Source organism: Ambystoma mexicanum, chromosome 2p (assembly GCF_040938575.1).
Source record: "Ambystoma mexicanum isolate Mex_15411 chromosome 2p, UKY_AmexF1_1, whole genome shotgun sequence".
In the NCBI taxonomy this organism is placed as follows: domain Eukaryota; kingdom Metazoa; phylum Chordata; class Amphibia; order Caudata; family Ambystomatidae; genus Ambystoma; species Ambystoma mexicanum.
The window spans coordinates 1,164,707,264-1,164,729,283 of NC_090923.1; the positions used below are offsets into that span (position 1 = coordinate 1,164,707,264).

A 22,020-nucleotide genomic window follows, 5' to 3' on the forward strand; every position below is an offset into this window, starting at 1 on the left:
AGCATGGGTCTGGCATGGATACACATGCTCATGAATATTCCCGGTCAGGCTGGGAATCCTCGGTAAAGAAAAAAATCAGTTTCGTTTCTGAACTGTCTTTCTACTAATAATCAAATCACTGGTCTCTGGGTCATACTGCCCCCAGCCAATGACTGCCCTCTACCTAAGCCCCTCTGGCAGCCATCTTCAGATTTGGTAGCACGTATAGTGGCAGTAGGACCAAGAAGATCCGCAGAGGGGTTGGAGGGAGGGTTTGCATGTGAATCCATGGCAGACCCCTGCTGGAGAAGAACAGTTACTTGTTCCTTCTCCAGCATGGGTCTGACATGGATTCACATGCTCATGAATACAAGAATACATAGCAGTACACACATGCACAACCAGGGAGGTGGCAAGGCTCAACATTAAGCATTTCAACAACTCAACATTAAGCATCTCTTAGCTCCTCATCAGGCTCACCTTCAAGAGAACAGGTTGCACAGCACTGCCTGGCCGACTCTGGACTCCTCCCTGGAATCCCGGTCGACACAGTAGAATCTCGTGAAGGTGTGCGTCGACCTCCATGGAGCAGCCCTGCAGATGTCCAGCAGGGGCACACCAGACAGGAACGCCGTATTAGCAGCGTTCGCTCTGGTTGAATGGACTCGGACGGCCGGGCAACAATCGGTTCGCCAACCAGTGACAGTGCATGATCCAGCCGGAGAGCCATCTGGAAATGGAAGCTTTCGAGAGGGCCTTCCCTTGGTTCACAGGTCCAAAGTTCACAAACAGCTGTAACGTCTTCCGAAGGCTCTTCGTGCGGACCACGTAGAACTTAAGCGCTCTAGCCACATACAGCGCGTGCAAAGTCCTCTCAGCCGGCGACGAAGGCAATGGGAAGAAAACCGGTAACACCAAGGGCTCTTTGAGGTAGAAGTCCGACGGCACCTTGGGCATGAAGGAGGGGTGCGTCCTCAGCACTACCCTCGTCTCGTGAAAAGTCAGGTACGGAGGTTTACAGGAGAGGGGCTGGATCTCTCCCACTCGTCGTGCGGAGGTGATGGCCACAAGAAAAGCGGTCTTCCACAATAGGAACTTCAGCGGTGCAGAGTGTAGGGGCTCGAATGGGAGACCCATGAGCCTGGTCAGCACCACGTTGAGCTCCCACGCCGGGGACGGAGCCTTCACCACTGGGAAAGAGCGGAACAGTCCTTTTATGAACTCCTTCACCAGGTGGTGAGACCACAGCGAGGATCGCTCTGGAGTTCTGGTATAGCAGGATATAGCCGTCAGGTGGATCTTGGAGGCATGCGCCAGCCCCGCCTTGGCTAGCGACAGCAAGTACGACAGCACTTGAGGGGCCGTAATCCGTAGAGGGTTGATCTTCTGTGTACGGCACCAGACAGAGAACCTCTTCCACTTATGTCCATAGCACTTAAGAGTCGAGGACACCCTGGCCTTTGCAAGTACCTCCTTGCAGTCCGCTGGGATATCGTAGCCTCTAAACTCTAGTGCTGCATGAGCCAGGTCTGCAGGTTCAGCGATCCCAGGTCGTGATGTAGGATGGCGCCTCCTTCCCTGGAAAGGAGATCCACATCCGTCGGCAGTTTGACTGGGGGTGACGCTGACAAGTCCAGGAACCATATCTGCCTCGGCCACGCCGGTGCGACGAAGATCATCCTGCACCGGGACCATCTGAGTTGATTGATGAGACGCAGAAGCAACGGCGGGAACACGTACAGTAACAGGCCGTCCAGGGGAAAGAGAATGCATCGCCCATGCTCCCCGGCTGGGGAAACCTGCTGGCGAACCTCCAGCATTTGGCATTCGTCGCCGTCGCGAACAGGTCAATCTGGGGACTGCCCCATCATCGGAATAGGAGATCCACTTGGTCCTGCCCAAGCTCCCACTCGTGGGAAGAGTGCAGCTCCCTGCTGAGTGAGTCGGCGATGGAGTTTTCCACTCCTGCCAGATGAACGTACCAGAAACATCCCCTGGACGACGGCCCAATGCCACAGATCCTGTGCTTCCTTGGACAGGGCTGGGGATCTGGTGCCCCCTGCTTCCGGATGTAGAACATCGTGGTGGTATGGTCGGTGAAGATCCGTACCACCTTGCACATGAGGAACGGAAGGAAAGACCTAAGGGCCCAGAATACGGCCCGGAGCTCCAGGACGTTGCTGTGTAGGGACCTCTCCTCCGGGAGCCACAGGCCTCTTGCGTGGAGATGTCCGGTGTGCGCTCCCCATCCCTCCAGGGAGGCGTCTGTCGTCAGTCTCCTACGGCGCTGGGGTCTGGAAGTCCGTGCCAGCCACGAGGTGTGCACGGGTCCCCCACCACCGGATCGCTTGACGGACCGTCTCGTCGTGGGAGATCTTGTCTTCGAAGCTGCCTGCCACTTGCATCCAACGGGCATCGAGGAACTCCTGCAGTGGCCGCATCCGCAACCTGCATAGACGCACGAGGTAGATGCACAATGACAACATGCCGAGCAGGGACTTGATGGAACTCACCCTGGCCACCTCCATGGTCAACAGCCGTTGTACCTTGCCCAGGATGGCCTTCATCCTTCCCTCCGACGGTGAAGCCAACTGCGCTACTGTGTCTAGTCTGGCTCCCCGGAACAGGGCGTCTTGTGACGGTACCAAGTGGGATTTCGTGAAGTTGATCAAGAATCCCAGATCCGTGAGCAGGCAGACGGTCTTCTCTGTGTGATCGAGGCGAGTTTCCTTGACTTTGCTTGGATGAGCCAATCGTCAAGGTAGGGATATACGTCGATCCCCTGCAGGCCGGTGCCAGGCACTTAGTGAAGACCCTTCGCGCCGACTTCAACCCGAAGGGCAGGGCCTTGAACTGGCAGTGTCGCCCTTGGACAACAAATCGTAGGAACTTTCGATGTCCTTTGTGTATGGAGATGTGGAAGTAGGAATCCTCCAAGTCCAGCGACGACAGGAAGTCGCCCTCCTCTAGCTGTCCCAGCACGTGCTGAAGGGTGACCATCCAGAACTTCTGGGACTTGATGTATTTGTTGAGGAGGCGAAGGTCCAGGATGGGCCGCCAGCCGCCGGTCTTCTTTCAGACGAGGAACTACCGCAAGTATACTCTGGAGCCCCGGAGCCTCTTCGGGACGAGTTCTATCGCGCCCTTTTTTTAGCATTGCTCGTACCTCTAAAAGCAGCTGTGGCATGTGGTTTTCCTTCCTGGCCACGGGTGTTAGACGGGGACCCTTTTTATGGAATTCCAGAGTGTCCCCGTGGGCCAGAGCATCCAGCACCCAACCGTCGGTGGAGATGGACCCCCACACGCTGGCGTAATTCGCCAGCCGGCCTCCCACCGGGGTTCTCGGGAACCTTTTTCCACACTCACCTAATCTTTAACTCTTTATGGGTGTCATTTTTAAGACTGTCGCATAGTGTCTTTTTAAAGTTATCATGTCTAACAACTTACTGGCAATAAGTGCCTTTTGTTGCTGGGTTGCCCTAGGGGCTCCTCATTTAACTTTCTTGTGCTAACCTTGAGTGAACTGCAGTTCCCAAGGGTAGAAAGGATCTTTGGATCCCTTTTACATTTTATTCTGTGAAACCAGCACACCCCACCTTATGTGGAGTGCTGGGGAGATGCAATGTATCCCCTTTCACATTAAAACTAACAATTCCGTTACAGTGACAAGTTTACATTTAATGGCTGGTGGCAGTGATACCTTTTACTAATTTGGTGCACCGTTACCACAGGCTGTGATCACAGCTGCAGTAAAGGCACAAGGATGCTCATTTTAGCAAAATGGCCAGTCTTCTTTTTCTGCCATTTTAGTGTTTGTCGTTGTTAGGGAGAATTCTCATTTCTTTGCTTTGCTGGATTTCTGGAGTTATTTTTTTTACTTGGCAAGAGTGTGCCTCTTTTTCCCACTCTTAACTGTGTTTTTGCCATGTGTATTTCATCTGCTTTTCTGATTGTGGACTCTGGAGTACACCACTTCAGTATCCCCCTTCTTTTGTGTGTTACACAGCACCTTCAGTGCAGTGACACAGGGTTGTCTTTTAGACTTCCCACCGACTCCCTTTCTGATGCGGACTACTGTCCCCCAGAAGAAGGTAAAGTTGCCGTTAACTTTACCTAGTCATTTAACCACAGATCCAGTACACCCCATCTTACATGGAGTACTGCTAAGGGGAAATCCTTCGCCCTTTTTATCTGCATCTCCTGGAGCATTGTTTCGCTCTTTTAACATTTAGACTTGGCTGGTGGTAGTAGTATCTACCCTAACTTTTCTACCGCGATTATACTATATAAACGTGGTATTGTTTTAGGCTATTATATTAGCCTCTAACATAAACCCGCTTGACCAAATACTCTTTTGGCTCCGGTCGGGTTTATTCGCCATTTCTTTTTGTTAAAGTCCTTGTTGTGTTTTACTTTGCGCTGCAAACCAGGTTTGCCTTCTTTGTTCACTGTCTTTTGGCGGGCTTCTGCCAAGAAGCCCTCCTCATGGCGCCTGGGTGTCTAGGTGGGCTGAATGTAAGGGAGGGGTGTAGTCCCCCCCTGCACAGGGTATCCTAGGAAACCCAAGTCGCACTTTGCCAGGATTAGCTGAGGTGGTTGTCCAGGCTGGACAACCCCCCTGCTGCATGATTGACAGTCAGGCTGTGTGAATGGGGAATTTTCGCATTAAAAGGCAAGTCTCTTGGGCTAGAAGTCAGTCACCACTGGAACTACAATGAACCGAAAAGATGCGGAGGAGAAGATGGCTGCTGCAACTACCCCGTCCCGGTGAAGCCCTGCTGCAGTCCTGAGCTATCTACCCTTCGACGACCAGACAAGATCCAGTCTGGAGTCTTCTTCCCTTGAGCCTGGTGGGGATAACAAGCTCATCTACCACAGCCAGTGGATCCTCTTCTTGGTCGAAATCGCTGCACACTGCTGTAGTTGTCCGGATAGCCACCTGAAGAGCCTCTCCTGTTTTTAAGGAGCGCACCTTTTATTCACCGTCACTGCTGCCGGCCTCATCCCTTTGTGGTGCAGACCCCTCCAGACGTCGTCCTTTGTACCGAAGCTCCAGGAACCGTTGGTCTGCAGGAAACTACCAGGAACAACTGCCGTGGCACCAGCTTCTTCATTGAATAAGGTACTGTGTCCTGCTTGAGGAATTAGGGTGAATCCCTTTTCTTCACCTCCAAGGCTTGCCCTTATCTTCCCTCCTTCTTATAACTTTTGCTTCCTCTGTTGACAATATCTAAGTACTCCTGGCAAAGCTGAATCTTGAACTGTCCGACTGTGATCCTCAACAGGAAACCAGTTCCACTTGACACTGACTCCAGCCTATTGACTCTTTAATTTCTGTCTATGAGAGTTGTCCGATTCTGTCTGCCTTGACAAAAGTATTGCCTATGATTTTTGCCCCCAACTCTCTCTGGTTAATTCGGGTGCTAAGTGCGTTTTTGCCGCGGTAACATTTCTTGTCGCGGATACGCGTATCTTTAGTAAGACCAAACTGTCATTACTGTCAAAAAGTGATAGCATACGTATTCCCGGTAACGTCTTGTTTCAGTACACCGGTCCGTTAAAACATAAGGTACTTACCTTGAGTTAGAGTGTACCAAAGTGAAGTGGTTGGGTGTAGTGTATTTTACGTGCGATTGTGAATTAATAGAAGTCTTGTGTTTATAACAAATGGTTTCAAAATAAATGTACTTATATTTTTTATCTGAAACCTTGAGTCAGTGTTTGCTTGAGTCACAGTAATTGTGGTCCCTTTGTGTAATCTCTGCTACTGCTCTCAAACTCTTCAGATAAGTCTGGCTGCTCCGCTACTGCTACCACTTTAACATAGTAGTACAGGCCTGTACCAAAGGTGAACTTGTATTACCACTTTTAGTCTTAATTGTGTATAGTGGTCCCTAAGGGCACTGCACAGGATTCTGCCTAACAGTTGTTTCTTGTTCCTTCTCCTGACATCCAGGGTGGGAAATTCCTTTGTTTGAGTTTTGTCTTTGGCGGGAGTCCCCTGGACACCCCGCCCAGGCTCCAGTCAGTCTGTAAGCACAGGAAGTCCAAAACTCTCATCCTTTGTTTTACGCCTTCCTTCAACTGGGACAAATCCCAGTGGGGGGCTGGCTGTTCTTTTTTGTAAAATGCAGGGAGAGAATGCAGAGGTTGTGCTGTAGTTCCTGATAAATACTGGAAACCTGAAAGCTGAAGTCATGTCGACCACTGGAACAGAAAACCGAAGAGGATGACAAAGGAAAAGCAGCGGGAATGATTTCCAGCGACCGGAGAGCCTGCTGTGTAACCGGAGCCTGCTGCAGCCCTTCCTTCCAATCGACCTGGGGTCTTCGAAAATGACGACCCGAACCCAGAGCCTGGCGAGACCCACTAGACACAAGAAGACCTGCATTTTGAACAATCCCATGGGTTGCTGCGACCTTGCGTTCTTGCAATACCCCAATAACCTGGGACCTCCAGCCACTGTGCAGTGCACGGTCTTCCAAATTCCGAATCTCACGGAAACTTCGTGGGCATCCTGGGGTATCTCCAGAGACACGGTTCGAGTCCGAAAAGTACCCTCACAAGAGTGCTGGACCCCCTTTAAACTACGAGAATTCAACTGCAATTTTCTGTCTTCTGTTCTCCTTGAAAAGGCGCCAAACCCGCAAAACCGTATTCAGCCGCGAGAGAAATCTTGCCTAGAGCCTTCTTCATCGATCCCTGCTGCAAAGTCCCTCCTGAGGTCTTGTGTTCAGTCTCCAGGACAAGGAATCCACCGACCGGGTATTTGGCTGCAGTCCCTTTAGTTCTCCTGCTGCAATCTCTTCTTCATTGCTGAGGTACTGTGTTGGCTTGGGTATATACTTACCTTAAGCCTGTTGGGATTTATGTGTAGCTTTGGGGTGTCTTCTGTGATTGGGAGGTCCCTCATCCAGTGCACCCAGTCCCACTGCTAGAATCCTGCTGGGGTGTCTTCTGTGAAGTCCCTGGACCCTCTTCTAACCCTAGAAGTAAAGTACTCACCTGTTTGCCCAGTTTTCCTAAGGAACTTTGACTTTTGCTACAAAAGAACTTATTCTAACACTGACTGCTGCTCCCCAGTCCTGGTGACCCTCCCCTCCGCCCCGTCTGCCACTGAGAACATTCATGCTCCAAGAATAAGGGAAAGACTTTGAAGGAATTGGGACTTTTGCCTAGAAAAGAAAGCAAGTGTTTCTTACTTGTAAAGAGTTGGTGGGTAACTAATTCTAAGAGTGAACAGTTACAAAAGTTCTTACTGATCTTGAATGTGTAATGCACTATTCTTAAATGTATGGTTAACATCTTTTCTTCCTTAGCCACTGGTTTGCCAGTCTAAAAGAAAGTAGATGTAAAGGTATTTTACTCTCCTGTGATTAGGTTGTGCCTCTTACAAAGGTAATGTGTTGGTTTCACCAGATTATTCCTGAAGGGTAATTGTACGAGTGTCCTCCAACTGTTGGTATAACCAGGCTAGTCCTGTTAGGATCACTGTACGAGTGTCCCCCAACTGGGTCTTGCTTCACCTGACTTGCTGCTAGCCTGTCCTTAATAAGTCTACATTAGGTTGTTGCCTACCTAGAATAACTATTCAGTAAAGTGTGACATTGGGTTTTACTTTCCCCTTCATTGTGAAGTTAAAGTATGTGGGTTCTACTTACCTTGTGTTAGCTGTGTGCCATCCAAAACAAGTTACCAGAGTTATTGCTTACCTCAATCTGGGGTTCCCTGATTTCCAAAGCATCTGAAATTGTATATTACATCCTTAGGTTTTACTCACCTGGTATAACTGTGTTACGACAAAAGTAGTTCTAGGTTTTTAATGCACCTAGGATAAGTGTTTCACTATTCACCAAAAAGTATATTGTCCAGTTGACAGTTTATGTGATTTTTTCCAAGAGTCACTGTACAATTGGAAGGGCCTACTGCCTATACTAAATGTGTACAACAAGGTTTTCACTTCCCTAGAACTACGGTTAGGTGTTCCAAATAAGGCCTATTCTTGGGTCTGTGTGCTTTCAAGTATAGTGTGTTTTATATTGTGATTTCATATAATGTGTTAGTATTTACTTAACCCCTAGATTTATCTGGGCTTACCTGTATTTAAATAAATCCTTTATTTTTACAATACATAGTGTTTCAGTGTTTATTTGGATCATTTGTATTACAATTTCACTTGTACTGCATCTACTGCCCTCTCTCCCTCCTAAGATAAGCCTGGCTGCTCTGTCTACGCTACCCCAAACTCAGGTGGTACAGCCTTATACCAAGAGTGGAGTCTTGTACTGCCTCAGTTGAATGGTTTTACTAAGCCCTTAGTTGGACTTCAGCAAAACTGTCCTAACAGCCTTTGCCCATCTGGCGAAAGCCGGTGTCGGCGATGTCCGTGGCCACCGTGATGGCGTGGTCCGATGCCACCTCGTCTTCCTGTCGGATTTCAAGGGCTTCCGCCCTCTTGTCTGGCAGGAAATCCAGGAGGGGAGCGATCTTGAACCACAGCTCCCTGTCGTAGCGTGCCACAATCGCGAGGGCGTTGGCCGCTTTGATGGTTGTCGCCGCCGAGATGACTCGTCGTCCCATGGCGTTCAGCTTCGCCCCCTAGTCGTCCGGTATGGAAGTGGAAGTTGATGACATCGCCCCAGCCGATTTCTTCTTGGCCGCCGTGGAGACCACTCAATCCGATGACGGCTGAGCTCTGAGGCTCATAGGGGAGAGTCTGGGACCTGGTACTTCTTCTCGTACTGGTCCCTCTTCGCAGGAGTCGTGGACGGTTTCTTCGTCCCAGATGCCATCCAGTAACAGGACTGAGGACGGTCTTCCTCTAGGCCTCCCGTCGTTGGTAGAGGAAAACCTCTGTCTGTTCTTTGGGACAAAGCTGGAAAAGCTCTGATGCCCTGTCGATCATGGCGTGAAAGGAACCAATTTCTTGAGGGGGGGGTGGGGGGGATGTTGGGGGGGGGGGGGGAGAGGGAAGGCCCAGGCAGGGGGTGATGTGAGATCTGTCCAGTCGTCACCACAGTCGTCCGTCATCGCTGTCTCCGTTCCCGTCTCATCACTCGGTGGAGGGGATGGAGGTGAAGGCTGGAAAGGAGAGGGGAGGATGGATTCGCCTCCGCTTGTTCTGTGGGCTCCCCAACGGTCCAGGCGTCGCTGGATCGTCCGCTGGGGGTAAGGGAAAACTGGATAGCCATCAAGATTGCTCCCGAGTTGTCTTGTGGCATCTGTTACGACGGGAGCAACGGCTGGGGCGCAGGGATATCCATTTCCTCCACGGCCCACTGCCCCTCGTCGGCCCCACCATTGCTCTCTTTGTCTGCCTCGTCGGGATCCCTCCCGTAGGACCAGACTTCCTCGAACTTCTTGTCCAGGATCTTTTTGGTGCCAGCTCATCTTTGGAGGTGGTACCCGTGTCCGTTATGGCTACCGTGCCCTCCCCCTCTTTCTCGTCCTGGGTTTTCACGGGGATCTTCTCGATAGGTTGAAAAGATGATTCCCTCCAGAGTGGCAGGGAAACTCTAGGCCCGGAAGTCGTCTCGACTGGGGAAGCCTCCACAGGCTTCGCCATAGCCGCCACAACTCCCTCAATCGAGGCCTTCGCTGGGTGAATTAGGGCCTTCACGACCTTGGGCGTGTCTGGGGGCTTCACCTTTGGGGAAGGGTCACCGCCTCGCCCCTTCCCCCCCCCCCCCGGCTTTCTCTGTCAGGATCGACTGGGGCTTCTCCTGAAGCTTACCCCGGTTCTCCGATTTCCTTTTCCCCCGAGCCAGAGCGTTGGCTCGTGGTTGGTGGTTGACGGTGTCTGGGACATCGCGCCCTGCCTGGCAGCCGAGGAGCCCGAACCAACGGCACTCCCAGTGCCCGCGGTGCTTTGCCTTTTGTTGGGCCCCCGTCGCCGGAGTGCCCTCAAAGGTCTTAGAAGACCGCTCTGACTTCTTCTCACCTGCTGCTGGGCTCTTACCCTCCAGCCAGTTAGTGAGTCGAGTCTGACGGTCCTTCAATGTCCGGACGGATAATGTAAGGATGTCCTTACAGAACACGCAGTCCTCTTCCAGGTGCAACTTTTTGTCGTGAATGCAGTAAAGGCATCGGGAGTGCTCAAAGACATCCTGTAATCCACATCCAGGCAGATCCTAAACAGCTTGGATCCAACAGGCGTTTGTCCTGGGCCATGTCCACGCGGGCTAGGCCTCAAAGATCTTCTGGAATCCTCCAAGAGGAGAAACTTGACGAAAATCCGCCCTTGAGGGGCGTCCAAAAATTCCAAAACGGGTCCCCATTGATCAGAAGAAGAATCGGTGGAGCTTGAGGGTAGCATTGACTGACAAATAGGAGTAAACTCTTAGGAAAAAACGCAACACGCAGTAAAAGCTTGAGAGCTAAGCACGAGGACTCCCAACACTTGAACGTGCGGTAAAAACATGAAGATGGCTGCCAGAGGAGGGGCTTAGTTAGACGGCAGTCATTGGCTGGGGGCAATATGACCCAGAGACCAGTGATTGGTTATTAGTAGAAACACAGTTCAGAAACAAAACAAACTGATTTTTTCTTCACCGAGGATTCCCAGCCTGACGACGGGGAGTATTCTTGAGCATGTGAATCCATGCCAGACCCCATGCTGGAGAATATGCATCCTCCAAGTCCAACGACGACTAAATCCAATGAAGACGGGAAGTCCCCCTCTTCCAGCTGTCCGACAACGTGCTGAAGAGTAACCATCCAGAATTTTTGGGACTTTATGTACTTGTTCAGTCGACCAAGGTCGAGAATGGGCCTCCAGCCCCCTATCTTCTTTACGAGGAAGTAACTAGAATACACTCTGGTGACCTGAAGTCTCTTTGGCACGAGCTATATCGCGCCTTTCCTTAGCACGGACCGCACCTCTAGCAGCAGCTGAGGGAGGTGGTTTTCCAGCCGGACCACCGGTGGTATACAGGGACACTTTAGTTGAAATTCCAGGGTGTGTGTGAGCGAGAGAGACCAGTACCCAACAGTCGGTGGAGATGGTCGTCCACACGCTGACTACGTTCGCCAGCTGGGGGAGAGGGAGGTGAATTTTACTCTTCTTGGTGGGTGGTTCCCCTGTCGGTCTCGGTGCCGCAGGAGGGGCCGCCGGTGCAGCAGGCATCCTTGTCTGGATCCCTGAGACTAGAGTATGCAAGACAGAGAATGTCCGCAGAGATATCTACAGATGGCCGCTGAGGCGGCTGTGGTGATGGAGGCGAATGCGGTGCCGGTGACAGTGGCGTAGGCTGGTCGTCCAGGCCCCACAACGACCTGCTGTTCCTAGTCTGTCTCCTCGTCAGAATCCTAGCTGTAGGGCCTGCCATCAACGCACTGCTCATCCTGAATGGTCTGGAGGCCATTAAGCTCCTCCGAGGAGATATCCGTGCCCTGGAGGACTACCTGCCCTCCCGCCCCCTTCGCTGCGACCACGGGGGACGGTTTCGGTGAAATGTCTGGCATTATCTTCTCTGATGTCTTCTCTATGGGCTGAAAAGAGGAATCCCTCCTGGCAAGCAGGGAGACTCTAGGCTTCTGGGGTGCATCCTGCGGGTTTGCCACAGCGGCCTGGTTGGACCTGCAGCCTTCTCTGCGTTGGGGGGAGGGGAGGGAGTTAATGGGGGAAGGGGTCGGTCCTGGGCTTCTCCTTGAGCTTGCCCGGATGGTCCGACTTCCTCTTCCATGAAGATCCCAAGCGTTGGCTGGTGACCGAAGCTGCTGGAGATGCTGTACTCATCCTGGCCGCCAAGGAGCCCGTCACTACAACACTCCCGGTGAAAGTGGACTTGCAGTGCTTGGCCTTTTGTTGGGCTCCCGTGGGAGGGGCGCCCTCAAAGGTCTTAGAAGACCGCTCAGTTTGCTTGGTAGCAGGGGAGGCATGCTGCTGGGAGCCCACCCAGAGCAGGGGCCTTGGCCTGTAGCCACTCCTTGAGCCGCTGTTGCCGATCCTTCAGCGTGCGGGGCACCATCTCCTGACAAAATGCACAGTCCTCTTCCATGTGCATTGGGTCCGGGTACAGGAAGTAGACACACTTGGAATGCTCGTCGTCCGAGAAGACATTCTGCAAGCCGCAGTCAGAACAAATCTTGACAAGGGGAGTCAAATCCTTCTCCTCCGACATGTCCACGTGGCGCAGTCATTGAAGAAACTTCTGGAATCCTCCATGAAGAAACTCAGCAAAATTTGGCCTTGAGGGTCGCTGAAGAATCTGAAAAAACGGGCCCCTGTTAATCGGAAAGTAGATCGATGGAGCGCGAGGCTCGATTGACTGGAATAATAGAGAAACTCTTTCAAAAAAGTGCAAAAGAGTAAAAGCTTGAGAGCTAAGCATGAGGACTCCCAACACTTGAACGTGCAGTAAAAAACTGAAGATGGCTGCCAGAGGAGGGGCTTAGTTAGAGGGCCGTATGACCCAGAGACCAGTGATTGGTTGTTAGGCGAAAGAGTTCAGAAATGAAACTGATTTTTTCTTTACAGAGGATTCCCAACCGGACGACAGGGAATATTCATGAGCATGTGAATCCATGCCAGACCCCATGCTGGAGAATCACAGGGGACCAGGGGGGCAGGCTTGTTTTACAAGTCTAGGATCTGCAGAGTCCCAAAGCTCAACTCGTGAGGTGATTGATACAGCAAAGTAGCACAGGAGGAAGCTGGTCAGCCTGCAAGATTGTTCAGGGACACTTCCCAAGGCTTCCAAAAGCAGGATACACAAGCAGGGGACAGATTGGTTTCTCTTACCTTTCCAGGTTATGAAGCACTGATGAAGGCCTTCTGGAGATCAGCAAATGAGCAGGGCTTCCCTGGGATGGTTGAAGAAAACAATGCAGCCTGGCTTCCAATGAGCTTCAGTTCTTCAGCAAGCTACTCCTCTATAAAGGAGTGTTGGCTCGAACGATGAATGGCAGCAAGAGTCTACCTTTTACCCAGGATTCAAGATGGCGATGCCCTCCACCACCTCCCAAGCTCAATACAATACCACCTCTGACTACAACAGCCTAGCAACAGACACTTTGGCATGGATGTGGATTGGGTCCAGATAGACCCAGCCCCCACATCCAGCCATAAACTCAAACCAGCACTTTACCCGCTGGAGCTTTACCTGTGAAAGGGTTTACCATTTATGGCAAATCTGGTCCTGTGAAGGAAGGAAGAAGGCCAACCAACAAGATGGCCAAAGGAGACGCACACAAATATGATGGCACAGCCATTTGAGATCATAGGTTACACTAAATTGACTTAAGCATTAAAATGCTAAAGTGCACAAGACACGCACACAAAAAATACAGTTGTAAAGTATCTGCTGTCAATAGCCCATCTTGGACACATCACGCAAAAATTAAGCAAAAATAAACACAGAGACACAAAGTGTCTATAGCACACTTCACAGTAAGGTGAAGTGTGCATTAAAAATAAACAGATTTTTACAATGTAGAACAGAGTTCTCCTGCACGGATAGCGACCAGGACTAATCAGTGACCCCAAAACAGATGAGCTTAGCAAAGTAAGTGAAGTAAGAAGTCTTCACTTCAAACTTAAACGTCAGAACAGGTAAAAAATAGCAAAACATGTGGGTGTCACATTGATGTCTATGGAGGAAAAACAGTTAAAAAAAAAAAGCAGTACAAAAATATCTTCCCAAATTGAGGCGTTCCCGAAAGAGGAGTGAACAGAAAAAATGAACTGATGACAAGGGGTGCAGCAGCTCCATATATACTGGCCACAACGTCCCGTTTATTTTAAGGGGGCTTGCATGGGTGCAGGATGGAGCGGACGACACGTGCTGCCCTCTGCACTGGCGAAAAAACAGATGGTACAGAGAAGTGAATATGAAGCATGAGGACTCTGGGGAGGAAGGAGTTCGTACCAATAGACACCCCAAGAAATTACACTTCTAACTGTACTAACCCACTAGCTTTGGGCACCCTCACCAGGAACATCTTCATTTATAAGAACCCAATGGAAAAAACAAAATATTTACATATAGTATTAGTAATCACTACACTCATGTTTAAGGCAAAAGGGCTTACTTGCACTGGAGAACATGTTATCAAACTCTATGATGAGATCATCTTCACGATCAAACCGTTCAAAGCGCACCAGAGGGGAGGCATTCATGTCAGGATAATCCTCATCTAGCTCCATTTCAGAACCATCATCATCATCGTCTTCGTCCCCTTCCTCTCCTTCCTCATCATCCTACAAAGGGAGAAACCAAGTCAGATAAATACCAACTGCAGATAATGAAAAGTATCTTAATGGCAATTCAGGTGCTATTCCCCAACTAGTTTAGATAATCAGCAAATCAATCTAGTCATGAAAATCAGATGCCAAAGTAAAGATGCCATTTTAAACCCCTAGAACCTGAGCCTGCAAAAGCGTCACTCTGCACACCAACCTGCCTCCTCCCAATGCGTTATGAAATTCAAGGTAATTTCCAAATGCTTTTTCCGTGCCGGAGGCATTTGCTGCACGGCATATGCATGTTCGAGATGGAAGAATGAAGGAGTGAAAGCAAAACTGAGCAGAAATTACTTAACTCTCAGAAATGTTAACTGACAGATGCCTCATCCATGATCTCTTATCCCAGCAGAGCTGCTCTTCAGAAACCTTTTCAACAGCAATGGGGTGCAGCGCGCCTCTGCCCAAAGCCTCCATGTGCTGGACATGCCATTGGGGCTAGTACATATTGAGGCACTGCACAAGGTTACTTTCGTTCAACCCTTTTTCCATAGAACTCCTACGCTCAAGTGTACTAACTATCCCCCAGAGAGGAAGCTAGGGAGGGCAACAAGGAATCCGTGGGAGAAACATCAAGTTTCAAATTTGAGAGTAAATGTGATTTCAAGAGTAAAAATGTGTTGTCGTCATCACAAGAGTAAAAAGTATGTGAGATCCAGTTAATGGATGCAAAAAGTTAAAACTGTATGGAAATCATCATACGCCAGCAGACCACTTGGCAAAACAGCAGGTTTCTCTCACAATTAACAGACACAACATAAAGTGCAGTAGAAGGAAGAAGTTACTTATCTGTAACGGTTCTTCGCCAGCATGGGTCTGGCATGGATTCATATGCTCATGAATATTCCTAGTCGTCAGGCTGGGAATCCTCAGTAAAGAAAAAATCTGTTTCGTTTCTGAACTGTCTTTCTCCTATTAACCCTGGGTCATACTGCCCCCAGCCAATGACTGCCCTCTACCTAAGCCTCTCAGGCAGCCATCTAAAGACTTAGTAGCACGTAAAGTGGCAGTAGGACCAAGAAAAGAGCCACAGAGGGGTAGGTGGGAGGGTTCGCATGTGAATCCATGCCAGACACATTGCTTGGCCGACTCTGGACTCCTCCCTGGAATCCCGGTCGACGCAGTAGAATCTCGTGAAGGTGTGCGTCTACCTCCACGTAGCAGCCCTGCAGATGTCCAGCAAGGGCACACCAGACAGGAACACCATAGTTGCAGCAATTGCTCTGGTCGAATGGGCTCTTGGACGGCCAGGCAACTGTCGGGACAACGGGTGATGCAGCCAGAGAGCCACCTGGAAATGGAAGCCTTTGAGAGGGCCTTCCCTTGGCCCCCTTGGCCAAAGTTCACAAACAGCCGTGATGTCTTCCGAAAACTCTGCGCGGTCCACATAGAACCTCAGCGCTCTAGCCACATCCAGCGAGTGCAAAGTCCTCTCAGCCGGAAATTAAGGCGACGGAAGAAAACAGGTAACACCAAGGGATCCTTGAGGTGGAAGTCCGACGGCACCTTGGGCACAAAGGAGGGGTGCGTCCTCAGCAATACCCTTGTTTCGTGGAATGTCAAGTATGGAGGCTTACAGGAGAGGGCCTGGATCTCTCCCACTCGGTGTGCGGAGGTGATGCGGAGGTTATGGCCACAAGAAACGCCGTCTTCCACGATATGCATAGGCTCAAACGGGGGACCTCTGAGACTAGTCAGCGCCACATTGAGCTCCCACACCGGGGCCGGAGCCTTCACCGGCAGGAACAAACGGAAAAGTCCTTTCATGAACTCCTTAACCAGGCAATGCAACCACAGCAATGACCGCCCCGGAGTTCTGGTATAGCGGGAGATATCCGCCAGATGAATTTTGATGGAGGCGTGCGACAGTCCCACCTTGACAGCGACAGCAAGTACAGCAGTACTTGAGGGGACGTAATCCATAGTGGGTTTATCTTCTGTGCACGGCACCAGACGGTGAACCTCTTCCATTTATGTCCGTAGCACTTAAGAGTCAACGAATCCCTGGCCTTGGCAAGTACCTCCTTGCAGTCCGCCGGGATCTCGTACCCTCCAAACTCTAGCACGGCAGGAGCCAGGCCTGCAGGTTAAGCGACCTTGGGGCGTGGTGCAGAATCAAATCTCCTTCTTTGGCGAGAAGATTTGGGTCAGCCGGAAGCTTGACTGGAGGGGACGCAGACATGTCCAGAAGGTCCAGGAACCATATCTGCCTCGGCCACGCCAGTTCCGACTAGGATCATCCTGCACCGGGACCGTCTGAGTTGACTGATGAGTCGCAGAAGCAAAGGCAACAGAGGAAAAGCATAGAGGAATAGGGGGAAAGAGAATGCACTCCCCATGCTCCCCGGCTGGGGAAACCTGCTGGCGAACCTCCGGCACTCTGTGTTCTACGCAGTCGCAAAAAGGTTGATCTGGGGATTGCCCAATCGTCGAAACAGCAGATCCACTTGATCCTGTCACAGCTCCCACTCGTGGCAAGATCTCAGCTCCCTGCTGAGTGAGTCGGCGACCGTGTTCTTCACTCCTGACAGATGAGTACCAGGAACATTCCCTCTGCAACCCCCAGTGCCATAGATCCTGCGCTTCCTTGGAGAGGGCTGGGGATCTGGTGTCCCCCGGTTTCCGAATGTAGAACACTGTGGTGGTGTTGTCGGTGAAGAGCCGCACCACCTTGCCCTTGAAAGACGGGAGAAATTATCCGAGGGCCCAAAACACGGCCCAGAGTTCCAGAACATTTATGTGCAACTACTTCTCCACCCGTAGCCAAAAGGTCTCTTGCGTGGAGATCTCCGGTGTGCACACCGCATCCCTTCAGGGAGGCATCCGTCGTCACCGTTTCCTGATGTGCTGGGGTCTGAAAGTCTGTGCCCGCCACTAGATGCGCGCAAACGCCCCACCACCGAATCGCTCAACGGAATATCTCTTTGAGGGCGATCGTGTCCTCGAAGCTTCCCGATACTTGTATCCAACGGGCGTCGAGGAACTCCTGCAGCACACGCATCCGCAGCCTGCAAAGCCGAACGAGGTAGATGCACAACAACATCATGCCATGCAGGGATTTGATGAACCTCACCCTGGCAACTTCCATGGTCAACAGCTGTTGTACCTTGCCCAGGATGGCTTTTATCCAGTTCTCCGACAGTGCAGCCAGGCGCGCCACTGTGTTGAGCCTGGACCCCAGGAACCGAGCGTCCTGCGATGGAACCAAGCAGGACTTTGTTAGTTTATAGAGAACCCCAATTCCCTGAGTAGGCAGACTGTCCTCGCTGTGTTCAACGGCGAGTTCCCTTGATTTCGCTCGGTTGAGCCAATCGTCTAGATCGGGGTAGATGTGTGCCCCCTCCCCCCCTGCAGGCACAGCCACCGGTGCCAGGCACTTGGTGAAGACCCTTGGGTCGACTTCAAACCAAAGGAAAGGGCCTTGAATTGATAGTGCTGTCCATGGACCACGAAGCGCAGAAACTTTCTATGTTTCTTGTGTATGCGGAAGTAAGCATCCTCCAAGTCCAGCGACGACCCTAAGTCTCCTTCCTCCAACTGTCCCATCACGTGCTGAAGGGTGACCATCCGGAACTTCTGGGACTTGATGTATTTGTTGAGGCGGCAGAGATGGGAATAGTTTCTTACCTGTAACTCCATTTCTCCAGCATTGGTATCTTTCATGAATTCACATGCTTAGAATATTCCCCGTCGTCAGACTGGGAACCCTCGGTACACTTATAAAGCCGTTTCCCATAGGAAAACTTCTGACACTTCTGTGTCCTAGCTACGTCGTTTTAGGGGGCGCTTACGCATGCCCCAATAGGACGTAGCGGAATAAATGCCCCGCCCCCGCGGCTCCCTTCAGATTTTAACTCCTCCAAAGTAGAATGGGGTAAAACATAGTTATGTACATACATTGCATTCCGGGGAGGCCGGCGGGCGCATGTGAATCCATGAAAGATACCAATGCTGGAGAAATGGAGTTACAGGTAAGAACCTATTCCCTTCTCCAGCATTGGATCTTTCATGGATTCACATGCATAGAATAGATTGTATAGCAGTAATCCTGAAAAAAGGTGGTGTGAATGCAATCCAACACCTTCCTAAACATATATATGCACATATATATATATATATATATATATATGCACACATATAACCAACAAATGCATCCAGGTATATATCAACCTATACATGCCTATACACAAGTACATATAACTGCAAATATATAAATATATAAATGTACATCCATATATCAATATATATATCTGCATAAAATAAGTAAAGACCCTTCACGAATAGGGCTTACCTTATTGAAACAGATGGCGCAAGACTGCCCTTCCCATCTGTACATCGCATGCTGCCGTTCGAGGCAGTAATGGCGGGTAAATGTGTGAGGCACCGACCATGCCGCCGCCTGGCAAATCTCAGCCAGCGGAATTCCTGCCCACAACGCCCTCGAAGACTAAGTTGATCTCGTGGAATGAGCTCTCGGACGCACTTGTAGCGGTTTTCCCGCCTTGGAATGACAAAAGGCAATCGTCGACGAGACCCATCGAGCCAGTCCTTTTTTTAAATTGCCTTTCCCCTCGTCGATGGACCATATGCAATGAAGAGTTGCTGCGTAGATCTGAGTTGCTGAGTCCGATGAAGATAACATTTTAGAGCTCTCTTCACGTCCAAGGTATGGAGGGCTTTCTCCGCAGCTGATGAGGGGGTCGCGAAAAAGGTAGGCAGGACAATTGACGAGTGTTTATGATAAGCAGTAGGAACTTTTGGGATGAAACAAGGATTAGTCTACAGCACCACTTTGTCCTTAAAGAACCTTAGGTACGGCGGATCTACGACCAATGCTTGTAATTCTCAGAGCCGCCTAGCTGAAGTAATAGCTATTAGAAAAGCCAACTTCCACGATAAGAACTTCATCGACAAGGTAGCCATCGGTTCAAAGGGGGCTTTCATTAACCCTGCTAGCACCACATTAAGACTCCACGTTGGTGGAAAGCGCTTAATCGGCGGGAACGTATGGAACAGACTCCTCATGAAGTGTTTTACCAGCCTGTCACTAAACAAGGGAGACGACTGCCTCTTCCTCGTGAACCTAGAGATGGCCGCCACGTGTACCTTTATTGATGAAAAAGACAATCCGCTCTTCGCCAAGTGTAGCAGATATGGTCAAAGTTGCTCCGGAGTTACCCTTAGAGGTTGCACTCCCAGCTGACTTTGACACCACGCACAGAACATTCTCCACTTACATGCAAACGACCTGTTGGTGGAAGGGGCCTGTGCTGCCTGCATGATTCTCCGACAATCCGACGAAATGCTCAGGGCACCATATTCCGAAAAGCCAGGAGCCAAGCTGTTAGATTGAGACTGTCCGGATTGTGATGCCACACTGTCCTTTTGTCCCGGGACAGGAGGTTCGGGACCTTCGGAAATGTTATCGGTTGTTCTATTGACAGTTGAAGCAGGTCGGAAAACCACAGCTGCCTCGGCCAATACGGGGCCACTAGAATGACTCGACACCTGTACCTGCGTATCCACTGCTGGGTTCTCCGTGTAAGAGGGAACGGGGGGAAGGCGTAGAGAAACTTGTCCGTCCACGGGAAGGAGAACGCTTCCCCCAGAGAACCTTCCTGTGGCCACCTGCTGGCGTACAGCTCGCACTTCTTGTTCACCTCCGTTGCGAAGAGATCCAGCGGAGGTTGCCCCCACTTCTCAAAGACCTTCGATAACTGAACGCTATCTCACATTTGTGTATTTGGCCCATTTTCCTGCTGAGGGAGTCCGCTTGCTCGTTCCTTACTCCAAGGAGATGAGCTACAATGGATATATTGTGCTTCAGAGCCCAATGCCACACCTTCTGAGCCTCGATGGAAAGGGTTCTGGATCGCGTGTCCCCTTGCTTCCTTAAGTAAAACATTGCTGTTGTGTTGTCCGTCAATATTCTCACTACTGACCCTTTGATGTGTGGTAGGAAAGACTTCAAGGCCCAGCGCACTGCCCTCAGCTCCAGAACGTTGATGTGCAGGAGCGACTCCCTCCGGGATGATCAAACTTGCGTTTGGAGTGTGCCCATGTGTGCTCCCCAACCCGTCAGGGACGCGTCCGTCACTATGGTCAGCCAAAACTTCGGCTCCTGTAGGGGTAACCCTCTGGATAGGTTCTGAAAGCTCTGCCACCATTGAAGAGCCCGCAGGACCTCGTCGTCGTTGACAGTCAGCTTGTACGACCAAAGCCCTTGGGCCTGCGTCCACCGGTCCACCAGGAACTCTTGAACTGGCCTCATGAACAGGCGGCAGTTGCTCACTAGAAGAATGCAAGACGCTATAGCGCCCAGAATCGACACATCTTCTCACTGATACTTTTGTATTGATCCTCCACCGACTTGCTAACCGATTGAGTTTGGTGATTCTGTCGACGGATGGCCTCACTAACCCTGACTGGGTCTCGAACTGTGCGCCCAGGAACACTAAGCTTCTCGACGGCGTCAACCAAGATTTCTCTAAGTTTACCGCAAACCCCAGCCGCTGTAGAAGTTGCATGGTGGCCTGCAAACTTGTGCGAGTTGACATAGGGGAGGACCCCCCTCACCAAACAGTCGTCGAGATACGGGTACACGTGATGGCCTTGCCTTCTCAACCAGGCTGCCACTGGAGCCAAACATTTCGTGAACATTCTGGGAGAGGATTTTAGCCCAAAAGGAAGCAATGTGAACTGGTAGTGAGTCCGTCCTACCACAAACTTTAGGAACTTTGTGTCGTTGACGCATTGGTATGTGGAAGTACGCGTCGTCCAGAGACGCCAGAAAATCCCCTTCTTGAACGGACCGGATCACTTCCTGGAGCATGAGCATCTTGAATTTTAGGCTTTTCAACGTCGTGTTGAGATCGCGCAGGTCTAGAATGGGACGCCATTATTTTCCGTTTGGCTTTTTCACCACGAAGTATCGGGAATAAACCCCTTGACCCCTCTGCGATGCCGGAACCAATTCTATAGCTCCTTTTTGTAGCATAAGTGCTCAGATGGGGTTGAGCTAAAAACGCAGGTGGAATATGCGGAGGGTTGCTTTTGAATTGCAGGGAATGTCCATACCTTACTGTGTCCAACATCCACTGATGCGTTATTTGTTCCCATTCGTCGACGCAGTGCAATAACCTGCCTCCCAGAACGTTCCGACACCCGTCATTGTTGGTCTTTGGTCTACTTATCTCTCGTTGACGAGTAGCCTGTTCTCTTCCTGGAGGTCTGCAAGGTCCTCACTTGCTGGTACTGTCGTAGGCACTGCCGGAGTTGGCCAACGCGACAGGCCTGGTTCGTCGATGGTTGATTTGGCCGGAGTTGCTTGAGGTAGTCTCTCATCCAATGTTTTCAATAGGGTCTGTAACGTGGATAGAACCTCCAGCAATAAGATCGACTGCGGATTAAGAAGAGGGGTAGACACCGGAATGCTGGTTCCCCCAGAGAGAGGCTTGCTAATTCCTCGTAACCCGAGTTCTGCAGGGCCAGCTACCCCTCTCACACTCCTCTCCCGAGGACAGTGACAAGGCCGCCTCTTGCTGCAGCAAGGCCTCCGGTAAAACCGGGTCGAATACTTCTGGTCGCCAGGCCTCCTGCGGAATCTCCGTCGACGAGGCTAAAGCCGGCCCCGTCGTCACCACCTGCGGCCCAAAAATAGCCGAGACCAACTGCCGTCGACGACGGTGGCGGTCGCGTAGGTCCCCGAGGCGTTCCCGCCTTTTCTGAACTTGACCTACGTTTCTCAGATTCTCGACTCGAGGCTGATCTATGGTGATCGCCCGAGGAGGATTTCGACC

General features: G+C 50.9%; 1 protein-coding gene across 5 annotated transcripts in view; it reads right to left on the minus strand.

The window, feature by feature from the left end:
* The window catches only part of HUWE1 (HECT, UBA and WWE domain containing E3 ubiquitin protein ligase 1), a 2,445,223-nt gene that overhangs the window by 960,563 nt on the left and 1,462,640 nt on the right, over positions 1–22,020 (minus strand). For all 5 annotated transcript variants that reach the window (XM_069645305.1, XM_069645304.1, XM_069645303.1 and 2 more), the window contains exon 54: positions 14,011–14,179. In XM_069645305.1, coding sequence (XP_069501406.1) covers positions 14,011–14,179 — 169 coding nt within the window. The remainder of the gene's footprint in view (positions 1–14,010; positions 14,180–22,020) is intronic.